This window comes from Pezoporus flaviventris, unplaced genomic scaffold, assembly GCF_033815535.1.
Source record: "Pezoporus flaviventris isolate CSIRO_AGI_PZ_B2104156 unplaced genomic scaffold, CSIRO_AGI_Pfla_v1 ptg000213l, whole genome shotgun sequence".
Lineage (NCBI taxonomy): Eukaryota > Metazoa > Chordata > Aves > Psittaciformes > Psittacidae > Pezoporus > Pezoporus flaviventris.
In genome coordinates, this window is record NW_026892761.1 from 6,775,358 (window position 1) to 6,799,769 (window position 24,412).

Genomic DNA, 24,412 nt, shown 5'->3' on the forward strand with positions numbered 1-24,412 from the left:
TGCACAGTATTTGGAATGTGATGACCAGCGAGCAGTGACCCCGTGTGATTCCCTTGCGTGCCACAGTGCCCTGGAGATGGGGCAGCCCCATGCTGTGGGTGGAAGGGCAGTGACCCAGTGACTTGCACCCTCGCTGGAAACCCCGTCCTCCCTCCTGATTTTAATCCCTTCCTTTGCAAACACGGTCCGTGTCGGGGCTGGGTGTGGGTTTTTGCATGACAGGAATAGGGAGCAAAGGCAGGAGCGTTGCTCCCTGCATGGCTTTTCAGGTACTACTTGGCTCTTGGGCATAAACCCTGCCCCGACCGCCTGCAGCTATCACACGTGGGCAAAACCATCCTGGGAAGATGCAGGAGCACCCCAGAGGTACAGAGGACCCTCTCTGGTTACAGGGAAACAGCCAGTTCAGGTGCATCAGGGGAAACGACCAAGGGACAAAAGCAAGAGCATGACTGCTGTGTGCTAATGAGAGCTGTGCAGCAGCAACAGGTAGTGATGGCACACACAGCACACTTACATGCAGCAACCACCCTCCCCAGCACAGAGCTCACACTGGCTCCATTGCCTCCTACTCTGGAACTGAGCCCAAACATTGAGGCCCAAAACCCTCGGTATTCTTCATGCTTAGGTTTAAGTTTGTAGCTTAAATGAATCTGTTGTTTGTTGCCCCCCACCAAGAGCATCCCCTTCCCTCTGTGTTTCTGCACACCCTGAAGCTATCAAGTCTTCCTTGAGGTGCTGTGAGTCCTTGGAAAAGAGGACCCTGCTGTGCCTGTGCTAAGCAAAGGCAGTGACAGATCCTGGTTCTACAGCAATGGCTGAAACCAGCACTACTGGTGTCTGGAGAGAAGAGGGGGAGCCGGGGGTCAGCGGGCAGGCAGAGCACAGGCAGTGATGGCATTGGGGCAGCGGCTGTTTCCCGTGTCCATGCAGACACAGGTCACTATTCCCACATAGCACATCCATGACTTAATGCTGCAGCCCTGGCAATGGGTTGTGGTGCCATTTCATTCATTAACCAGAGACAACATAAAGCACTCCCACGAGTAACTGGCTGGCTGGGTGCTGGTGGGCAGCGTGTTTCCTACCACTGCTGCTGACTCTTCCCATCACCTTGAATGCATTGATTAATATCTGGGACATAACCAGCCTCCCTCAGCACTGTCTCACTCAGCTTCTGCCCTGTCTCCAGGATGATGCTTGGCCACAGATCTGCAATTCCCTGCCTGGAGAGCACGACCTGGTGCTGCTATTACTCACACCAGGATTATTGCAACCCCAAACCTTACTCTAAAGACAAGCTCCCATTTCGATCTATATGATGGTGGTGGGTTTGTGTTCGAACCGAGGGAGTGGGGTTAGACAGCCTGCAGAGTGGTCTCTTGAGAGGTATATCAAGATGCTTCATAATCCCAAGTGAGGTAGCTGAGCAGCACCGTCCTGCTCCCGTCTGGGAAAGGACATGGTCAGCGGGAGCTGGCGCTGGAGGTAGGACACCTCTTGGGCCCTCCCTGCCAAGCACAGTTTCTTAAGACAACCAAGTTCCTACTTGGTCATCCGAGCACCAGGATGGAGAAACAAAGGCCAAGGGCCCAGAGAGCAAGGCACGGGATAAACTGGACCCTGGACTTGCCCCCTGGGCCAGTTCCAGGCACTGGGGTTTGGTGTTTTGTTTGGTTTCTCTAAGTGCAGAGCCTCGGCTCAGAGCTGCAAGAGCCAGAGCAGAGGAGGAGGCAAGGGTGGTGTTAGACGTCACTTCATCTGCAGAACATGATGGGGACCCAGTGGATACACAGGTGAGAGCTGGGTTTGGGTTTATCCCCCAGTGCCCCGGTGGGATGCAGGCCGGGCTCAGAGAAGGTCTTTCATGATATCCGACGGCAGAGCTTCCCCCACCACGTTCACAGCGCTCAGGCCCGACCTTCTCCTGGTGACAAGCACCATCACCTGCACCGTCCTCTTCAGCCGCGGCGGGCACGCAGCCCCATCGGCCAGCATGGCCAGGGGTGCGCAGCGGGGCGAGGAGCCGGGCGCCCGCGCGGGCTTGTGGCACTTGGGGTAGTTACTGAAGCACTCAAAGGTGTCGTTGCAGCTCCTGCAAGCCCCGGGGTGGTCCCCGAAGGCCGGGGATGGGAAGGGCTGGAGTGCAGCGCTGGGGCAGCCGCAGCAGAGCAGGGTACGCATGGCCTGGAGGAGCACCGCATCCTTGGAGAGGAACTTGTGGAAGTTGGGCTTGAAGAGCAGGTACACCAGGGGGTTGTAGAGCGTCGAGGACTTGGCAAAGACGGCCGAGAGCACGAAGGCAAGCGCTGGCACTTGGCTGGCATCACCCAGCACTGCCCACAGGGCAACGATAGCGTAAGGGGTCCAGGCAGCCAGGAACCCCAGGCACACGGCGATGCTCAGCTGGAACAGGAGGAGATGGTGGTGCCGTGAGCCTCCTGTGCACTTGCAGGATGCTGACCCCCCCCCAGAACTCAGCCATGTGCAACAGGACCCCAAGCAGTTGGTCACATCCCAAAGGAAAGGTGCTGAGCCTTCTTGACCCATCCCACTGGAGCTCTGGTGTGTCAGACATCAGCACAGTGACTCAGCATGTCCCAGTGTGGTGCATAAACCTGCACTCCCCGCAACTCACACCCTGTCCCACCTGGGAAACACAGAAATTGCCTCAGCCCAGTGGGTGTCAGATGGGTACAAAGGACGCAGGTTTGGACCAGGCCAGCTGAGTCCAACAGCCCTTTGGAAGCACTCAACCTCCCTCCAGCAGTCAGTATAGAATCATAGAATAGTTAGGGTTGGAAAGGACCTTAAGATCATCAAGTTCCAACCCCCCTGCCATGGGCAGGGACACCTCACACTAAACCATGCCACCCAAGGCTCTGGTCTTGAACACTGCCAGGGATGAAGCATTCACAACCTCCCTGGGCAACCCATTCCAGTGCCTCACCACCCTAACAGGAAAGAATTTCCTCCTTAGATCCAATCTAAACTTCCCCTGTTTAAGTTTTAACCCGTTACCCCTTGTCCTATCACTACAGTCCCTAATGAAGAGTCCCCCCCCAGCATCCCTATAGGCCCCCTTCAGATACTGGAAGGCTGCTATGAGGTCTCCACGCAGTCTTCTCTTCTCCAGCCTGAACAGCCCCAACTTTCTCAGCCTGTCTTCATACAGGAGGTGCTCCAACCCCCTCATCATCCTTGTGGCCCTTCTCTGGACTTGTTCCAACAGTTCCATGTCCTTTTTATGTTGAGGACACCAGAACTGCACACAATACTCCAGGTGAGGTCTCACGAGAGCAGAGCAGAGGGGCAGGATCACCTCCTTGGACCTGGTATGCAGACCAACCGAGAGGCTCTGGAAACGGGTCAGGCTCAGACCACCTCCTCTAAGCAGACACAAACCTCTCCTTGCAGGCCAGGTTTCCAAGCTGCTTTCTTTTACATTTGGGCTTTTTTAAAGGATACCCACCTTTTTTTTTTGACATGTCCTTGGTAAGCTACAGCACTGCTTGTAGCCTGGGGAGCAATGACTCATCAGGCTGCTCCTATGGTCTTTCCCAATGCAGCTGAAACTGAAATCTCCTCCACCTGATGGCTTTAAATGAGGAGAAACGTGCTGTTCCCCGCACTGATACAAACACCTGGGGACGGGGTCCTGCCACACGCACCTGCCCAGGGAGTGCTGGGCTGGGGACACCCCCAGACCCCGCAGCACCCCGGGGCCTCCCCTACCTTCACGACCAGGCTGTGCACGCTGCGGGCTCTGCGCTGGGGGGACGTGTGCTGCCGCACGGCTCTGCGGGACCCCCGCACCCTCCAGAGGATCAGCGAGTAGGAGGCGAGGATGAGGAGGCAGGGGAGAAGGTAGCAGAAGATGAAGAGGGCAAGGATGTAGAGCGTGGCCTCCCTGCTCGAGGCGTTCCACATGATGCAGCAGGCTGTCCCGTAGGGCTCAGGGCCATAGCTGCCCCACTCGGCCAAGGGGGCCGTGGCAAACATGAGGGCATATGCCCAGATGCAGAGCAGCAGCACTCCGGCGTGGCAGGGAGAGAACTTGTTGCCTGCAACACAGGGGTCAGGGTGAGGATGGGTTCCCATGGGTAAAGGGGAGCAGAGAGTGGGGTTGGGGACCCTGAGCTGCCCAGGCACAGGGGATGGGGCCGACTGCTGTGGGACACAGACAGGCTCCCTGAGCAGGGCAGTGCTGCAGCCATGGAGCAGGCAGAGCCATGCCAGTGCTCACCCCAGCACCCCAGGATGCACAGGTACCCCCCCAGCCCTTGGGGTGGCCAGAACAACAAACCAAGAGAAACATGAGGGGTTGCCATAAACCACTCAGGGTTGAGGACCAGCAGGGCAGAGTCTCTCTGCTGGGGGAGGAATTGCTAGAGGTCGTGTGGCCACTGATGGAATGTGGGGGGACAGAGAATCATAGAGTCAGCCAGGTTGGAAAAGACCTTGAAGAGCATCAAATCCAACCATTACCCCAGGACTACTAAAACCACCTAAACCATGTCACTAACGGCCTCATCTACATGTTTTTGAATGCTTCCACTGTCACTGGAAGGCTCTTTTCCTCTCTGGCAGACTGAAACCCTGGGAGAGGAGGGGCTTCTTCCTTTCTGCCCCATCCCCTGTCAAATATAAACCTCCCTGATCTTCTGAGAGCTCAGTATAAAGAGCTGCACCTTCAGCCATACATGGGAGTAACATTTTTCTTTGAAACCAAGCAATTAAAACCACATTGAAATTAGTCATTTCCTCATGCACAAAGGACTGGGGTGTCACAGGGAGACAAACTCCATGCGCCAGGCTGCCAGTGCCAGCTAATGTAGAGCAGAACCTGTGCAGGGAAAAGCCAGGGTACCCGGGCTGTGTTTTAACAGCCCACTTTTACCTTTATCTTTCCTTCCACCTTTAGAGTGATCTCCTAAGCTGTTGTGCTGGCACATAAGGGAGGTGCCAGCTCTCCAGCATCGTCCTTGAGGCTGCTGCACAAAGCAGGTTGGTGGTTGGCAAGAGCCGCAGGCTCAGGGCAGGCAGCAGCAAGCCATGGGAGAGGGGTGAGGATGCGCCCTGGGGCTGGTCCGGAAATCAAACCCATATCTTTGATTTCACGTTCTATTCCTGGTTTTGGCCGTTAACCCAAAGTCTGTTCTGAAGATAGGTCCTAGATGGGGGGTTGGCAGCTGGGCTGAGGAAGTGAAGAAGCAGCTCCAAACAGGAGGAGCTGTAAATGTACAGGGACATGCCCGTGTCCCCTCACTCCCTCAGGTGTTCTCTGCAGTGCAGGCCCTCTCCAAAGAGCTGGTGCCCAAGCTTAGAGCTGCAAACATCGCATTAGCTTTGCAGAGGAGGTCCTGGTAAAAACAGGGCTACAGAAGTGAGTGGCAACACTGCAAACCCAGCCCTTCTGTAGTAATTATTTCAGTGAATTAAATACATTTGGCCTGTGGCTCTCCCACCTGGGCCAAGGGAAAGCAGCTCTTCTTGCAATGCCAGAGCTTGTGGCTTCCCAGAGGCAGAGTCTGCTCTAGTCTAAGCGCAAGTGTGATGTGATGGAGCATGTCTAGAGAAGGGTAATGGAGCTGGTGAAGGGTCTGGAGCACATGTGTGATGAGGAACAGCTGAGGGAACTGGGGTTCTTCAGCCTGGAGAGAAGGATGCTCATGGGAGACCTTGCTCTCTACATCTACATGAAAGGTAACAAGCAATAGGACAAGAGGAAAAGGCCTCCAGTTATGCCAGGGGAGATTTAGACTGAAGATTAGGAACAACTGCTTCACCAAAAGGGTTGTCAAGCATTGCAACAGGCTGTCCAGGTATTTAAGTGATGTGGCACTTACTGACATGGTTTAGTGGTTTAGTGCTGGGTTAATGGTCGAACTTGATGATCTTAAGGTCTTTTCCAACCTAAACTTTCCTATGACCCTGTGTATTGACTGGGAATAGGCTGCCCTGGGGCAGAGTCTTCCCAGAAGAGGTGGATCTGGCCCATAAAACACAAAGGTTTAAGTTAACAGAGAGGGGTGTGAGCACAGATCAGATAGCACAGCCAGCACTTACCGTATGCTGGGTAACAGACCTTCAGGCAGCAAACCGTGCTGAGCACCGTGAGGCTGCTGAGGCTGCACAGCCCGAACAGGACCCCGCAGAAGGCGTAGAGGGTGCAGACGGCCTGGTTGAACAGCCACCTGCAAGGGGAAGCCTGCGGTAACCCCAGCCCTGCCCTGCGCCCAGGGCCACGGCCAGCAGCCCCTGCCCACCCCCTGCATGGGGATGCTCACCCTGGTCCCTGCTCTGGGTATTTCCCATCTGCTGGTCCCACAAAGCCGGCCCTGCATGGGGTGGCTGTAACAGGCTGCACATGTACCAGCTCCTGACTGACCCAAAAAGGGGCATGATCTTGCCCTAATTTGTTCCCTGAGCATCCCAGTGACGAGCACAGATGGAGCCTTGGGTACAGGAGTGCCCTGATGCACACCAGCACACATCACTGCAATGCCCACGCCGCATGGGAAACCCACCCTAACCCACCACCAAACCCCTTTAACAGCAGTGGTAAACCTGAGGGACAGGGAACAGCAAAGCACCCTGCTGTGGGATGGATGCCTGTGAGGTTACACAGTGCCACAGTGCCACCAGACTGACCCCATGAGCCCATCCATACCCCTTGCCAGGAATCTCCCCATTTCAATACCAAAACGCACCCAGGGCTGTTTGCCAGTGCAGAGCTGCCTCCACAAGGTACCTGTGTGCAAAGAAGGATGAGGCAGCCAAGGGGAAGAGCGTCACTGTCATGCTCAGGTCGCTGATGGCCAGGTTGACGATGAAGAACTCAGCAGGCTTCAGCATGGACCTCTTCCGATAGGCCACCAGCAGGAGCAGCGAGTTCCCAAAGAGGGACATGATGCCTGCAGACAAGGCAGAGGAACAGTGCTGTACGTAGCAGAGCCGGGAAAGGAGCCAGGATCATCTTGAGATGTTTGGAAGCAAACACCGGAGATGTCTACAGAGGGTGGAAAGGGCTCCAGGCTTCCCTGTCTGGAGTGGGCTGAGCAGGGGAGCCCGTGGGACCTGCAGAGCTCTGTGAGCACATCTGGAGCTGCTTCACATTGAATCTGATCCCTTCCCCTTCCTGAAGTCCTACAGAGGCGTTTGGTAGGAGGGCAGGGATGGGATGAGACTGCAGTGGGCCCCGGGTGCAGGATCTGGCCAGAGTCGCTTCTTCCAGCTGGAAGGAGCGAGGGGGCACTTCCTTCCAGCTAGATAAATAACAGGAGCTTTGTGTGATTTCTCTTCTGATGTGAGGCCAAGGAGCTGGGCCCCTTCGTCTCTTTAATTTCTTCCTGGCAATGTCACTCCTGTGGGTCTGTGTTATCCAATATCACAGTAACAAAATAAACAACAAGAAAGGCATTGTGAAGATCAAGGAAAATCCAGACTAAACAAAAGCAGGCTCTTTGCTATTCATGTATTTAAAACAACAGCGGTGATTAACATTTTATAACGAGAGCTTTCTCACCTTTTTCACTATGTAATTGTGCTTTCATTGCAAAGAGGTTTCATTGTCCTCAGAAGGGGAATCTTTGCTGTTCTTGGGGCAGGTTGGGTGGGATGAGAGTTTCTACCTAATGGTTTAGACTGTAAATTAAATACCATGGTAAGAACCAGCTCTCAGAGCTGCTGAAATTTCCCTCAGGAACAGGATTCCCACACAGAACGTGGCCAAATCCAGAGCTTTGGAGGCTTTGGAATCGCTGGAGGGTAGAGCACTGAGGTGTTTGTCCTCCCCAACCTCTTGAGGCATTTTTCCCACAGAACTAGTCTCACATAAGTACATTTTAGTGGCTGTACTAACACTTAGGAGCTGTAGGTGCACAGAGGACTGTTCGCAGTCCGAGGGATGTGAGCATCCCTTGGCTTCCCCATCCTCATAGGCATGAAACACCCGGGAGACAAAATGCTCAGGGCTAAGGAAACTGGGAGGCTTTCCTTTGCCCATCATTCACTTCTGATCCACACCAACCATGTCCAGGCTACCTCAGAGCACATCCTAGCCCCTCAGTTTTGCCTGCTGGCCATTCAGTGCCACTAACTCCAAATCACAGGACATTCACCAGCACCTTGTGCTGAAAGCAAGGACCAGCCTGAGGTCTAAATCACCTTCAACAGTCATGAAGCTGGCAATGCTAACACAGAGTCCCTATCCATCTCACATCAGGTGGCTGCATGTTTCTAAAAGGCTGTTCTTCAACTTTCCAAACACTTAAAACCATTACTGGTACTTGCAATTCCCTGGAGATGTGAATGCAGCCACCCAGCTTTGGTCAGATCATCCTTTATGAGTAATGTGGGAAGGACCATTTTGATGGTGCTGCTAATGACTGAACACTTCTAGAAGCACCAGTGACGACAAAAGGCCTGACTGTCTCTGTCAGGCAGGCCCCTGGGCAGCCCGCAGCAGGGACACAAGTATAACAGGCTGTCTTTCCTTACCAAAAACCAAGTAGAGCGTGCCAAAAATCAGGTCTTCTCTCTCCGATAAGGTGGAGATGAACACGGAGGTGTTGGACGCATCTCCCATCTGCAAAGCAAGATACAAACACAAGTGAGAGTGAAGGCTGGCTAATGAAGGAGTGCCTGGCTTCCGAGGGCAGCTCTGTGACATGCTCCTGGCACTGCACTACAAGGGAGCCAGCAGCACACAGCCCGCATGGCCCCACCACTGCGGGAGGTGGCTTTGTTAATGCTGGTGCAGCGCTGACCGAACCGGCTGGGCAGGGGGCTGATGACAGGATCAGGCTGTAATCTCACTTGATTACTGCTCCTTCAGTTACAGGGTTTACTGATTAGCATTGGCCTTTGGGTCTAAATCTTCTCTGAGTCTCAGCCATGCGCTGACTGCAGCAGACGCTGTGTGTTTGCACATGGGGGTCGGCTGCTCGGAGCTGGAGGCTTCATGTCTGCAAAGTACCCACCTCTTCCAGGCTTGTGGGGTCCTTCACATGTCTCCACCATCCCTGTGTCCAGAGAGGCTTGGCCCAAACTCTCTTTGCGATGCAGCCAGGAGCTGCTCCTGTGCCGTCCCGGCAGCATGCAACTGCCTCTACTGTGAGATGTGCGCTGTGTGTGTGAGAAGGGCCATGCAGGCAAAGGGACTTGGACCAAGCTGCTCATTGAATCCCAGACCCAGGAGACCCCACAGCCAGGGAAACAATGGAATTGTCACCCCCGGCATCACTGCTCCTGGTGGGGACCTTCCTTCTTAAGCTGTAACTAAACGTGATCCCTGCTGTGCAGTGCAGGCGGTGAAGAACGTGAGAGTGAACACGTGTACTAACACAAAAAGAATAGTAGTAAAAAGTCATTCCCTTTCTCAGGGTGCCTGACTCAGTCATTGAGTTTTATCAGTATAATTAGTTTCCCTGTTATTTTGTGCAGCTGAGCCAAAGGTTCCCAAGTGCTCAGGAAGTTAATAGGGGGTAGTAGAGCAGAACAGCAGACGTGTTTCAGGATATTCACTCCCTTCACTGATAACAAATAAATGGAAAAATACTGTGTTCAGGTAAAATAAAGAAGATGGGGTGAGAGAAAATAATGGTTTAATTATATGTTTCAATAGCTGTTAGCTTGCTTGCTGGGATGGTTAATGCATGCAGTATCCCTGCCTTCTTCACCAAGGTTCCTCCCTGCATGCTGCGGGAGAACTGAGAACTGCCCTGCCAGGGAGCAGGAGCAGCCATGGCTCGGTTTAACCCTCACAAGTGCCAACAGGCTGCTCATTCCTGCCCCATCACCTCGTCTTCATAGGGACACACTGAGCTGGAACAGGGAATTAGACTTATGGGGAGGAGGTGAATGAAAAACTGCTGTGAGGTGGTTTAGGAGCTATCACATGGACCAAGAACCATGGGAGATGGAACCCCAGCTCTGCTGACATGGACTTCACAGAGCAACTCCCCTTGTTACCTGTACTGAGGTGAAAATGCCCACCTCTCATCCAAGGCTGCCTTCAGATAGATGGAGCTATTTAAAGTAACGAGTAAACTAGCTTTGAGTGTAACTGCATGTTAAGACTCTAATTGGCGTTCAATTGGTGCCAAGAGATCCTGTCAATAGTTTCTGTGTTACTGGCCCATACAGCCAAATACAGATGGGTAATGGTTCCTCTGGTTTACTTCATGGCTTTCTTGGGTTAGGTGGGCACACAACCTATAGCATGTTTACAGCTCACATTTACTACTTTTCAGTGAGCCTATCTCAAGCATCTGATGTTAAGCAATCAAATATTGTTATGGCTGCTGCCTACACACCGTGAGTATGATGGAGTTGTCTCTGCAGACCAGGCAGGATGCTGGTTAATTCTTTTGTTAATGGGAGCTGCAATGGTCATCCATGCTCCTCAGTTCGCTTTGTTGAACTTCAGGCCTCCCTGGATGGTTCCTGCTCCCCTTGTGAACAGAGGTGGTGGAAAGCAAGAGGAGTGGTCTGTGCAGAGCAGTCCTGGCCAGTGTGTGCTGGACAGAAAGAGGTGTCATGCACTGAAGACAGAAGGAGCAACAGCAACCCCGGTTTCGCCTTGCTCGCTCTAGTAGACATGGCCAAAGCCCTTGTGCTGCTGGCAGGCTCCTTGAGACCTGTTCTGCCCACGTTACTGGTTTGACAGCTTGGTGCAAATGTGACTTTAAATTAAGGTCCATTGACATCCTTCTGCTCAACTGACAGAGGCGCTCAGGAAGCTGGGCACCACTGGCCTCCTTCCCCAGCTCATTTACTGGCTTTTAGCAATGAGAAAGAGGCCCTGCACTGGCCCCATCCTCCTGCCTGGGTCTGGGAAGCCTGGTCTGTGGCACTGCATGGACATTGTGAAGGCAAACACACACAGCCAGGTTGTCTAACCGCTTCTGTCAGGGTTTCCTACTACAAAAGAGCTTCCTGCCATGAACTTCACTTCTGGAGAAATGACCACTGCAGCAGTGATTTTTGCAGTCTTTTGTTGTGCAGAACAAAGCACTCATTGAACAACAGCGTGTGCTTTACCAAGAAACTAAACTCCAGCTGTTATCTGCCAGGGGTTTGATATGCAAGCACCTATGAGGAAAAGCACCAAGCAGTGTGATTGCCCAGACAGGCTGACAGCCGCACAGCTAGTTTGTACTTGAACATACCAAACATCTCCTGTCCTGTCAGCAGCACATACAAATACAGCACCACAGCTTTGCATGCACTGTATTTTGTACACACAGTTTGATGTCTGGCCATTTAATTCATTTCCTTTTAATAGCTGCCTGCTAAAATATGTAAGGAAAACATTAACATTTGCATCTTAGAGGCTTCCCACTTTAAATAATACAGTGCTGGTGTCAGAGCAGCAACTTGGCTTGGAGGACTTCTCCTTGCCAACCCAGCACACACTTGGTAGACGCATACTGATCTGTTTTTCCATACACTTTCCTGGCTGGGGAACATTGCTTTCTCAGTTCTGCTTTGGCACTGGGGTGTCACACATTTGAATGTCCTCGTTTACCAGGTACAGTTCATGGGCATGAACTTGCTTTCCTTTGTTAACATAACTCACAAGATGCTTGCTTTACACCCTCCCTCCCCTCTCCCTATTCATCTCACAGGGTCACAGCACAGAAAACTGAGCCCTCTCAGCGCGGCTCCACAGCAGCAGATGCTGCCCGTGAGAAGTCACTGTAACCACCGTCCGCTCGCTTGGGCTTTCCAGCTGCTCCATGCAAACTCCCTGGCCATCCCCTTAAACATCTACACAGTGTAAGTACCAGCGCACTCAAGGTGTGGGTCTGAGCAGCAATGAGCCAAGATCCACTCTGAGCTCTGCCTAGAGGGAAAAGGGTTTAGGCAGGAAACTACCCCAGCTCCTAGTAACTTGGGGAGCTGCACACCATCCCTCAGCCTGCTCTGGGCATTCACTGCCTCATCTTTCTGCACTGGCACTGCACTAAAAGCATCTCAGCGCTTGGCTCGCCAGCTGCTCTCAGGCTTTTCCCTTACAGGTTTATGCTGAAGGTGACTGTCCCCTCTCTGTGTCCTCAGCGTGACTGATGGCACCCGCAGCTCTGGGAAGCTCCTCCCTGCCTGCCTGGCCGAGGCACTGGGACGTGCCGGTGTCCAGCTGGGTGCCTTTTCCTATTTGCTCCCTGGGAGCTTGGGGAATCAATGAACAGGAGTCCCCGGCAAAGCCAATCCATCCCAGACAAAGACCCCAGCACAGAGGTGAGCTTTAAACTGTCCCTCCTCGCCCTGGTCTGTGCTGGGCTCATCTTCCAGCAGACATTAAGGCAATAACAAAACTGTTGTTACCTGCTCTGAGGGCTGTAGCTCCAGGCCCTGGGCTCTCAGCGTGTGTCCTCTGCAGGGGCAGCCTGCAGAAAGCAGCACAGCTCCTGCAAGGTTACAGCCCGGTGCAAGCCGGGCTCTGAGCATCCAGCACACACTGCTGGCTGCAGGGAAACCACAACATCACCTAGGAGGGGAGCACAGGGGCTCCAGGGCTGGGAAATGATTTCTCCCTTCATGAGATCAATCATTCCAATAAAAGGATGCTCCTGGGCACCTGGTGCTGACCATGCAATGGGAGCCCCTTGCAAATGCTTTCATACCCAGGGCTCAAGCTGGACCTTTCCTTTTATCAACCGTCCAGTGGAAGTTCTCCCTTGAGATTTGCACTGACAATCCCAGTGAGTACTGGAAACCCCTAGCAAGAAAAAGGGAAACATTCCCTCAACTTCCTTCACTTGCCCTGTGTGAATCTTGTCCCAGTGCTCAAATCCTCACCGTACCACGCAGTGACTCATAGGGAATAGCAAAATAATGGGGCTTGTGTTGAGGTTTTGTTTAAAACCTTGCGAGTCATTTTATCTTAGGAAAAAGCATCGATGGCAAACCTGGGCTTTAGTGGGGGGCAGACAGCAGGCTGCCAGCCAGCCATGGGGTCTAAGGCTATAGCTGAAGAGAAGAAGCAGAACTGATGGGATGCTGCAGAAAAGTTCTCTGAGGAGACTGCTGCGTCACAAGAAAGCAGAAGAGGTTGGAGCCCAACTTCTCCCTTTTCCAGGCCACCCTCTAAAAGGTTTCTGAGGAGACGGGGATCCCTGCTCACCAGCACATCAGGAGCAAGGCAGGATGGGAACATCACTGATGCATATTCTTAACTGTCAAGGTGAAAAAGCTGCTTCAGAATATTTGATTTCACAGCTAACGAAAATCCAATCTCAATGTGTTTCCTATGATGAATGTCCTGAGGAGCCCACCTCTCCCTTCCTTGTGTGCCAAAGCATTTGAATTGATGCCAAGGTTAAATATATTAGAAAACCACCAAGTTATTAGACCCACAGTGTGACACTGTGGATGTGAGGGAAGGAGGGATGAGGTTTTGCTACACATTCATGAGCTTCTGAGTTTCTTGAGAATGTGACTCTTTCTTCTTAACTACAAACAGATGAAAGGTGGGCAAAGCTCCCACAGGCACATTTTGGTTGTGTGCATTGTGAGCCTGCGCCTTTGGGATGAATGAACGTGCTGTCAAGTGGTTATAGCTCTGCCTAGGGCACTGAGTTACAGCACTTGGACACACAAGTGTCTTCAGCATTGCTTGTTGCTTTGCCCACCTCTATATGCAGCAGAGTGCAAGGAAGAGAGGTGCAGCTTCTGGTGATGAGAGCTGGTGATGGGACAGAGCAAGCTGGGCAAGACCCAGCCAAGGGGCCATGTGGAGCCACATCCCATGGAATGGGAGCCTGGAAAACTCACCCTAGGAGCAAAGCTGGTGCAGAGAAGAGTAGATGCGGAGGTGCTGGCAAGGGGCAACCCCTCTGTACCATGGGTGGGCCAAGGGACACAGCGCCAATGGTGAAACAGGGCTATGGGTTCATCTCCCCCACAGATGGAGCTCAATGCTTCACAGCCCAGTGAACATCATCCCTCTTACTCTCCTGTGCTCTTCGGATATTAAAGAGTGTCTATGCACAGGGACAGGTGATTTATACCTCTCTGTACCAGACCGAGTCACTCCAGCCATGAGAATGACGTCCTTCATTAACCTAATTAGAAACAACCTTCATTTAGGGCTGAGCAAATCATTCCTGAAATTCACATAATGCATAGATCTCCCCTAAGCCATATTTCAGCCTTCCTCAAGAGCCCTTGGAGGCAGACAATGCTGAACACAGGACACACACCACCCCTCTGAGATGCGTTACCAAAGCACCCGTGTATTAAGAACACGGAGTCTGGGAAAAAGGAGGGACCATGGTCACACAGCTGCACTGGGGATGAGACAGGGCAAGGCCCAGCATAAACAGTCTGGAAGGAATTGTTCCTGCTCCTTGGCGTGCACGCACACACGCAGCAAAGGAAGGAGAGAACTGGCAAAGCTTGAGGACTTTATTTCCTTCAGCCCACTGGCAGGTCTCCATCAATACATCAAGGGAGCTACAAGTGTACTGTGAGATCAAGCTGGCAAAAAAGTAACAGTGATGCAGGGGAGATGAACTCCTATTTCTGGCGCATTACTTGGGATAGACCTTATTGTTATGATTGTGCTTGAGCTATTTGTAAAGCAGACGTCTCTCCTTGTAATACAGGAAATGATAAAAAGGCATCTCTTGCACTGATAGATCTGCTGATGTCATTGACACAGGGACAATAAATCCATTCTAAAGGAATACGGAGAGAGAGAATTTTTGTGTCTGAAAGTAAATCACAGACTGGAACCTGTAAACTTCCTGTAGCTCTGTGCAGCACAGCAAGTGAGGATCAGTACAGAAACCACTGCAAAAACCTCAGCCTTGCCCCTGCTGCTGTCACTGGGGGACTGTAAAGCCTTCCCCCCCTCCCCGGATGAATTAGGAGGTGGTGCACTTGTCTGAGCTTTTCTGTGAGTGGGGTGCTGGGACCCCTTCACACCTGGCCCCAGAAGGTACTTACATGGTCTTCACCCTTGTAGCAACAAGACAGCGAGTAACTTCCTTCCCTGCCAGTTCACAAACCTGTTCTGGTTCCACCTGCCTGCTGCAAACCCCGAGCTGCTCCCTCAGGTGAGTGTGAGACAGAGGGGGAAGCATCCCTGTCTGCCATCGTGTTTAGTGGAGAGTCACAACCTGCACAAGTATCGGGTACCAAACACGTTCATTTTGGACAGAAACAGCTGCTGGAGTTTTCTTACAACTCAAAAACATTTCAAACCCATGACTGTGCTCACTCAAGACTAAATCTGTAATTCCTATGGGAGAGACTTCACATGAGAACATCTCATCGGGATCTACCCAGCCAGCACAACACAGCCCTTTAAATTCAAACTGCTTGGCCACGTAGTCCTTGGGCATACAAAGCTGCTGTTGAATTTGATTTAAGCTCCATTGCTCTGACTCTGTTCTGAGAAGAGACAGGCTGTGAAAGCTCCTTTCCCCTCAATTTAATCAGACTTCAAAATGAGATGAAGTTTTCCAAGCAGCTGCTGCGACAGGTACATTACCAGGAAACCCTCGTGTTCTGCATCACAGACCCTATTCTTGCATTCACAGGAAGAATCAAGCCTAAACCCATGTCTGTATCTGCCACCTGGGAGGGCACTGGCAGGGCTGGAATGGCCGGACCACACGTCTGTCTGAAAAGTCAAGTGGTTTATATTGTATGATTGTCAGGTTTGCCCTTTTCATCTCCAGACTTGGACAGTCGCTTTCCTTCAGTCAACGTGCCACGAAGCCTGAGCCTTTCTTGGAGAGGAGGAGGAAACCTGATGAGCCTGGAAACTCAGCTGACCTCCAGTCTCTTTCGATAGTACATAACAGGAATCGATTTCTGCAATACCTAGCTCAGGAGAAGCTTAGACACCGCTGCCTGCCCAGCAAATAAAGCAAGCCTTAAAAAGTCACAGAAGAGGAAAAGAACACAGCTGAGTGACTGCTCAGTATCTGAAGGACAATTTGCACTGTAAGAAGGCAGCCCTCAGTCCCCTACCTGAAATCACTTTGTAGGTTAGTGCTTTCCTGTGCTAGGACTGCCCTTCCCCATCAGTCAGTGACAAAACAAGTCTGCTTTCTGCCTCTATTAGACCCCCATGACCCCTCTGCGTGGGGGTGCAGCCCCATGCACACACACATGCACCAGTGCCCGAGGTAGGGAGCGGGGGTGTCAGCCGCGACTGGCACCGCTGGTATCCCCCCGGGACACGCAGCACAGCCGCGGTGCTGTGCTCCATCACCCCCAAGCCCCAGGGACACGGCTATGGGGCTCAGCTCCCTGCCCTCCCGCCCATGGGTCACCTACAGGAACCGGCGCCCCCCACACCCAGTCCCGGGGATGCCCCCCCCTCCCCTTACCTTTCCCGGAGGAGCTCCGGGCGCTCCCCGCAGCCTGAAACTTGCCGGGGCTCCCGCGGCAGCTCCGCGGGGCGGCGACGGACGGAGACGGGGGCGCAGGTTCCGCGGGAGCGCGGCGGCTGCCACCGCGGCTCAGCACCGGCGGCCGCGGACAGCTCCGCTCCGGCCGCGCCGCGGCTCTGCCCTGTCCGCAGCGGGGCTCTGCTCTGCCCCCGCGCCGCCGTCCAGGCCAGCTCTTGCACTGCAGGGCCAGCACGGGCAGCTCAGCCCGGACACCCGCCCTCCCTGCACCCCGCTGCCCAGCAAGCACTCAACCTCAGCCCCCCCATCCCCAGCTGCACATCCCCTCCAATTGGCCTCAGAGCTGCTGTTTCCACAGCGAAAGAAACTGAGGCACGGAGAGTGTTGCTCCCTCCCCTTGGCCACCTCCTCTCATCCCCCCTCCCAAGAGCTGGTAAGTCACTCACGTCTCCCTGAAGATGTGGCTGGCCACCCGGCACTGACCCATGCTGTGCTGTAAGGTGCTCCAAGGACATGCTCGGAGTGACAGGGAGGACAAGGAGGTGGGGATCGTTGTGCTGAGCCTGTTGCCAATTGGAGCTGGGCTTTATTTTCCACCCAAATCGTTTGACCTGTCCCCTCTTGGCGAAGCACAAGTCACGACCATCACTTAACCATGCGTTTTGCTAATTGTCTCTAACCCAAGAGCTTTAACTTGGTTGCCAGTTAGTAATGGGAGCAACATCAAAAATCCTAGCACTCTTTTTAGAGCTCCAAATATTGCCAGGACTGCTGGTCAGTTTGAATTTCTGTGCTTTAATTTGCTTCAGAAAGGAAGCCCAAAGCTGGAGAAACACACAGCAATAGCCTTACGTTACTTTACGTGCTTTGGAAAGAGCCTTCATGAGAAGCATTTACGGACTAAACAGCTATGTAAATAGATACATACTGAGATTATTATAAACCAAAAGTTAGTTGTTGTTTGTGTTCCAGAAACACAAAGGCCTCAGCCAAGTTTGAGGCCCCGTCGTGCAGTCCCCTCCACCCAACCAGAGTTAACCCAAAAAGCCTGACATCCATCAGGGAATGTGCCTCATTTCCTCTCTGGGATGGACCTCAGTCAAGATGTTCACTGACACACCAAGGGCCACAGAGAGTCCTTGGCAGAGTCATGAGCTCAAATAGCAGCAGCAGCACTTTCCACTCCATACTGCACTGTAACGGGGACTGCAAATGGTTACTAACTGTGGGCACGTTTGCACAATTGCATTATATTTTCTTAGCATAGTTTCCTTAGGAAACAGCCCTCCATCTCGGTCTGTGTCTCCTCAGCAACACCGCTCCTCCCCAGTAGCACTTCATTCATCAGCTGTTGTCACCCAGATTTGGAAGAGGGATTGAATACTTTGAGATAACTTAGTTCCCACTTGGTTCGTGCAGTGGGGAGTGACCGAAGGAGGTGGCTGGAAAGGTGAGAGTGCTCAGTGGAGATGCCATGGGGCAGGAAGCTGATCAAGCAGCACCCATAGACCCCTGCTTGCTGCCTCCCTTCTTGTCTGCAAGCAGTTTCAAGAGAGATGGAGGAGCCAGGGCTTGTGGAGGCGACGAGACAAACCCAACCCTGCGGGAAACCAGACTTCATAAGGTTGGCTGCTCATGGAACAGCTTTTTCATTTAAAGCCTAAGCACATAGAGAGCCAGGCTTAAATCCAGTCCCATCTCACTCTTTCCACATTGCTTTTTTTACGGCAACAGTTGAAGCACAGTATGATCTTTAGAAGAGTACTTTTGATCTGGGCTTTAACCAACAGGTTCATTTCTAGAAACCAAACCTGACCTGAAGCACAATTCTTTGCTGTGAATTCTAGAGATTTTGGTATAGTCTTTGCTACACCAAACATCTCATTCTGTTTTCTAAGCTTCTTCCCCCCTCCCCCCCCCCCCCCCCCCCAAGAAAACCAAACCCCAAACAAAAAAAAATATAAATAAATAAGCAGAAAAAAAGAACTGAATATCTGAGCTATCAGCCCCCCAAAAGAGCAAGAGCCCAAAGGACAGAAAATGACCACAGGACGCTGGCAGCATTACAAAGGCAACACAAGAGGGATGTCAAACCTACACAATGTCACCCGTCCCAGAACTAATATTTGTGGCTGCCAGCCAGGAGACTGAAGTGGGAAAGACTTGCCAAGTAGGTTACAGCCCAGAGAGCCCTGCTCCCCTTTCAGCACCAGCATTAATCACAGCACTGGGACTGTAATCCTGCTCCATTTTCCTCTGTCTCTCCCTCTCTGCCCCATGGGCCACAGGCAAAGGCTAACCGGAAGTCTGCAATTCCTCTTGGGAATTCCTCCTTCAATTCCTCCTTCCTGAAGGGGACTACTTGAGTTCGATCTCGACGCTGAAAGTACCTAGTTTTGCTCCCAATCCACTGCAACTCATTTATACCAGTTGAGGTGGCTTTGTACAGCAGATCCTGTTGGTCCAAGGTCTTGCTTCCAGTTATGCCTCTGAAGAGACCAGGGTTTAACTCTCTAGATGCCTGTTCAATTCTGTTCTCCTGACAAGAACAGGTTTCCTGTTGGAAGATATTTTATCTAGATGCTTTTGTAAGTCTGTGCTAACCAAAGCCTTTTCATGTAATTAAACATTTAGGTATTTAAGCATACAAATGCAGTATTTGCAGCATAACTGATGAAAACTGAGGGGAATGGCAATGAGCACAGGGACATGGGAACTCCCCTGCTCACTGGTGAGCCAGGAGGACACTGCAGCAACTGGTATCAGCTTTAACAGCACCAAACTCCAGACCTAGGTTCCAGATTTCACCTTTGAAATGAAGCTTATGGGCTCTTCCTCTTACAAAGAGCCCGAAAATGAAAACAAACACAATCAAATTACTGTGGCTCTTCAAAATGGGGATCTGGGTTCTCCTTCAGCCAAGAGAAGCTGGTAGGGGAAAGAAATGCACATGTGGGTGTGCATACACTAGACCTTCCTGTCCAGAGGAACCCAGTAAGTGATGTTATAGTCATAGAACAACGCAGCTCACCTCCTAAAGCTTTTAGCCAGCTCTAAGCACAGTGACAAAAACCCATGAGAGTCACCTTGCTTGTCAGCTGCACTGATGAAATGTTACACTCAGTGGTGCTTGCTCAGCTTCCAGCCTTTCAGGGCAGCTCCCTGCTTCCTCAGCACTGCTCTCGCCACAGCGCTGGCTCTCCTGCTCCCCAGCTGGCACATGAGGGTGCAGGTATCACTTTTGCACCAGGTGAAGAAGGGACAGTGCAGCCCAGCTGCTACCCATCAGAGGTGCTCTGTAGTGCTGTGTCCTTACCTTAGCATTTATGAAGCCCAGATGGTGGGAAGTAACCTGAAACTCATCCCTCTGCCTTGAAGAGGCCACCAGCTCGCCACCAGATACAGGACCCTTTCCTGGGAGCACCCCATTAAAATGCTGGCAGCACACCTCTGATAAGTGGTGGAAATAAGGAGATGAGACCTTGAGAACCACTTGTCTCTGTGTTTGGACCTCCTTCCCTGTGGTTCTATCCCTGTGATGGAAGTCACTGACTACAAGCATTTGTAAGCGTACCAGCGTGTTCAGTCTTTTAAAGTACATAATTGTGCATCCAATTTGTATGTGCAAATACCACTTTCCAGGCAAACGGGGTGGATTTTAGTGCTCTGGTGGTACCAATGTTTTATCTTAAAATTAGTTATCTAGTATCCTCTGTGAGCAATTCCATCATTGATAAAGGCACTGATGAGCTAAGGGGCAGAACGGACTCCACATTGTTGCAGTCAATCCTGAGACCGTGCTGAAATCCATGGACTTGGGTCTGGGGAATTTTGTAAGAGGTCTGTTCCTGATTACTGATGGCATTTAATTCACCCCAATCATCTCCTTGACTCAAGTGGCATCTTAAATCACAATTTTCCACCCTTAGTCTTATGCCATGCGGTTTTTCTTCCTTTTTATGAGAACAGACATGGTTTCACCCATTTTAAAGGTCTCTGGCAATGGCAGTACTGAATACAGTACAGGTAATTATTCAGGTAAATTGTCCCTGAAAGCTGTATTGTTGGCAGATAACAGTGCTTACCAGTAGCTATTCCTGCTTATATGAGTGACCTTTACAGGCAATGAAAGGTGCAGCCCACACCTTGAACTTAAACCCATGTACCTCTTCTAATCACACATTTCAGTTTTAAAGGGGGACAGACATTTCTAATAGAAAACAGTAAGGAGACAGCATTTGTTTAACACACCAGGAATGTTAGAAAGTGAAGGATTGAGCAGCACATGAAAATATCGCTTTCTTTCAGCCTAGAATTCTTGAGTTTGAACACAAACATTGTTTTAACACACTGAACACTGATGTCAGGAGTAGGTAACTATGCACATACATCATTTGCACACAGCACAGCAGTGACACATCTAAACGTCTGGTGAAACATTTCATCTCCATTCCAGTGATTTCTTAGGAACAAAGTCTTACAGAAGCCTCTCAAATGAGAAGACCCTCAGTGCAAAGCCAACAAAGAAGAAATTCTACCACACTTGAACCACTTCTTTGCAAAGCTGGGTGTTTCAGAAGGTTTGTAATGAAACACAAGGCTTGGACTGGAAGGGCTGGGGTACAGGAGCATACAGCTTCCCACAGTCTCTGCTGAAGCAACATTCACATCCAGCAGAGAAACAGAGCCGTCACAGATGGGATTGCCTTAAATCACAACTAGATTTTCCAGAGCTTCCAATTGATGCCCTTAGCAACTCAGACCGGCCCCTGCCTGGCACACAGAGATGTTAACTGGACCATGCTCTGTGACCCTGTGCTGTCAGGAACAGATTTGCTTCTAACATCAGGACTCTCAGTTTGCCCCTCAGAAGAAAGCAGAGTGCAGGGATGTTGTGATTCAGATTTGTAGAATGTGTTGACATCCCAAGCTGGAAATCTGTTCTGAATGTTTAATTTTTATTTATCATAGCCTAAACAGAAAATCAGTCAGCAACATGCAAATTAAAACTCAACCATTAGAGAAGCCTACAAGAGAAAGGAGGTTTATCCTTTCCATTATGCAGCAGTGACAGATACAGATTGGGAACATGGTCCATAGCATGAACATGAAGCCCAGCTGCAGCCTGAGGTGTAGCAAAGAGGAGTTGTCTGCAGAAACATGAATCAATGACAGTACATCTGTGCAGAGATTTGGAAGCACACTGCTCGGTCTACAAAGAGGATGTGAAAACTTTTCTCTCTTGTACACCTAGTTTCTTCCTGCTGAATAAGGCAGCAAGTACTGCAAATTGCTCTCATCAATAATCAAGCCTGGAGAGGCAAAAATAAAGTGACAGGGAGCAGAGATCCAGGGCTCAAGTGGCAAAACAGCTCTGAGGATATTGTGCTCTAAAAATTATAACATCAAAAGTATTCATGAGAGAGAGAGGTCTGAATAATCACTTTGTATTGGTCAGGGAAGATGGAGACTCTGGGGGTGGCCTTGCCCTTCATGGTGTTTCAGGCATGAGTCCCTTCCATCACCTCCCAAGCAGATGAACAGCAGGATAATGGAATAGAGAGGAGGAATTAGAGCTGTTGTGCCCCACAGTCATTCACCTGTGAAGCAGGAGGCTCAGGGAAACAGCTCAAGGAGGCAGAGCGAGGATGTGCAGCCCAGACAGGGCAACACCGCACATCAGCAGGAGGTGGAAATCAAACTCCCATGGGAAAGGGTCATGAATCAGAGTAACTAAAAATAGCAGAACCCTGAGAAAGGGTCTCACCATCAGGACAGAGGGGGGTCACGAAGAATGAGTCAGCCAACTGCTCTGTGCTGCCCAAGGCAAAGGCTGCTGTGTCCTATACTGTCAGGCAATGAAAGGAGCCTCATCCTTCAATCCAGTGAAAAATTAGTCCGTGGATGTATTCATGGGACAGGGGAGTGCAGAGACAGTTGGGAGGAAACTATCTTTGTACTCGCCTGGATTAATGACTCAGAGAACTGTCCAAACAGATGTGTCAGATACTGGGGATATCTGCAGACAGCAAAAGGCTCAGTACAAGATACAGACACTATCTCCACTGTGCAGGCCAGCACTAGTGGGGAGTTCCCTAAGACACAGCTCTATTTTAAGCATGAGGGGCAGCAACCAAACATCCACGTGTGGGGTAGAAAGGTATTGATGTGCAGATGCACTTACCCACTTTGCCAGTCATGTGTAGAGCACAATGCTGTACAGTACCAGAACCAAAGGGTGAATCTTGCATGTTGCATGATGTCCTTGATAGGGATTCACTTCTGCCCTTGTCCGATGTTCTCTGTATGTGGCCATCAGCACAACTACAGCCCCGGCTGCAGGTTAATGCAGAAGCTTCAGGTAGCAGCTGAAGGAAACAGTAGCCCTTAGGAGGATATGCTTGTCAGCACTTTGTATGAGCACAAAAAGACCATGAGACTAAACCAGCCATTCTGAACAATTATTTACCTACTCACATGCTGCTCCTTGTGGTACAGCCAAAAGAAATGCCTATACTGACCAAACACAAGGAAAACTTGGCTGGCAGTGGGCTAATGACCTACCCACTGTGACACAGCCAGCTTAGGCCTCTGAAAGAGCCTGCTCCTCAACACCTCTTCCAGTCTCCAGCTAAATGACATCCTTAGAACACCCTGTCTCACAGGATAGTTTAATTTTCAAGGCATAGAAGTCCACAAAGATGATGGGCAACACTGTCCGCCAGCCAAAGCCAAGGTGGAACCTTCATTTCTGAAGCTATACAAGCACAGAAAACACTGTCTTGACATTGATTTCCCTCTTAATTCTCAGTTAGGAGTTGCACTCCATTAGTTCTAGCTAACATTTATCACCGCCACACAGAACTACTGAATAAACCCTCTTTCCAGCATTCCTTAGCCTGGGTTGGGAACTAATTTTCCTGAACAAAGACTTTTCTCCCAGCCTTTGCCTTGTCCTGTCCATGGCGTACCTGCAGAGACCTCGCTATGCACATAGAATCATAGAATCAGCAAGACCGAAAAGACCTTTCAGGTAATCTAGTCCAACCATTACCCCAGGACTGCCAAGACCACCACTGAACCATATCAGTGAGGGGCCTCATCTATATGCTGTGTAGATATACCTCCACAGGAACAGCTCCAAGCTCTGCTAGTGAACCATTCCATAACTCCAGGCAAGTGGCTGACACTCTGCCTTGCTACCTCCTTCACACGTTGTGCACCTTTGACAGTGACCTGACAGTGCACCTTTGGCAGCTCTTGGAGTGACATGAAGCTTTGGTGGCCAAACTGAGATGAAGAATTAAGTCAGTGCAATTCCTCACTCGTGCTTCCTTACATGTGAGAGAAAACCTTTCACTGACAGAGGTGGTAAACCCTTGTGAAAACCCTACTATTGAACCCATTTACCAGTAAGCACTCAACAGGAAGGATAACATTGACATGACTTGCCTGTAGTTCGTGACTGGCCCAGGAACATGAAACCCCAAAGTTCCCAGCACAGTTTTAGTCAGGTCTGCCACAGGAAACTTTAACGGAATGTCAGCAGCTGCCAAGCAAAAGTCGTTCAGGACAATCAACAAAAAGACTGTGAAAGAAATGTGAAGTCTTCAGTAAGTGACATACCTGATAATTCAGTGAGATATCGGTAAAGGCCTATGAAAATAAGCAGTGATGAAGTAAGAGAATCATTTGTGAAGGAACAGAGCCCATGAAGGCCAACTTGGACATTATTTCAGCTAAAAACAGGTATCTGCAAGTAGATCAATTTTAAATACAGTGGAAATCACAGAACTGATACACTAAATAAAAAGTGTGGAACTGAAAAGAGGTATTTGGACGCTGCTCAAGCGGCTATTTTATGCCCCCTACAGAGAGGCTCAAAGGGATTGAACACAGCAGATAGTTTGTAAGTCACTTTCCAGCTCCGCTGCCATGCATGAGCAGGGTGTCTTAATGAACCATTATCGTCCCCACTTGGCAGAAAATGTGAAGATCAAGTGAGGTCTCCAAGCCAGCCAGCTGCCACATAAGTGTTA

The 24,412-nt window shown here is 50.9% G+C and overlaps 1 protein-coding gene across 2 annotated transcripts; it reads right to left on the reverse strand.

The window, feature by feature from the left end:
• Positions 1–129: 129 nt before the first annotated feature.
• On the reverse strand, positions 130–12,351 carry LOC133262536 (opsin-5-like). Of its 2 annotated transcripts, XM_061441804.1 has the most exons (6): positions 10,320–12,351; positions 8,503–8,590; positions 6,755–6,917; positions 6,070–6,197; positions 3,736–4,064; positions 130–2,406 (listed from the first exon to the last, which is right to left on the reverse strand). In XM_061441804.1, the coding sequence occupies exons 2-6, from the start codon at positions 8,588–8,590 to the stop codon at positions 1,852–1,854; spliced, it is 1,263 nt and encodes a 420-aa protein (XP_061297788.1). In that variant the 5' UTR covers positions 10,320–12,351; the 3' UTR covers positions 130–1,851. The 2 variants fall into 2 exon arrangements, with proteins under 2 accessions (XP_061297788.1, XP_061297787.1); XM_061441803.1 differs by lacking the exon at positions 10,320–12,351 and having other exon boundaries at positions 8,503–8,700.
• Positions 12,352–24,412: the final 12,061 nt, after the last annotated feature.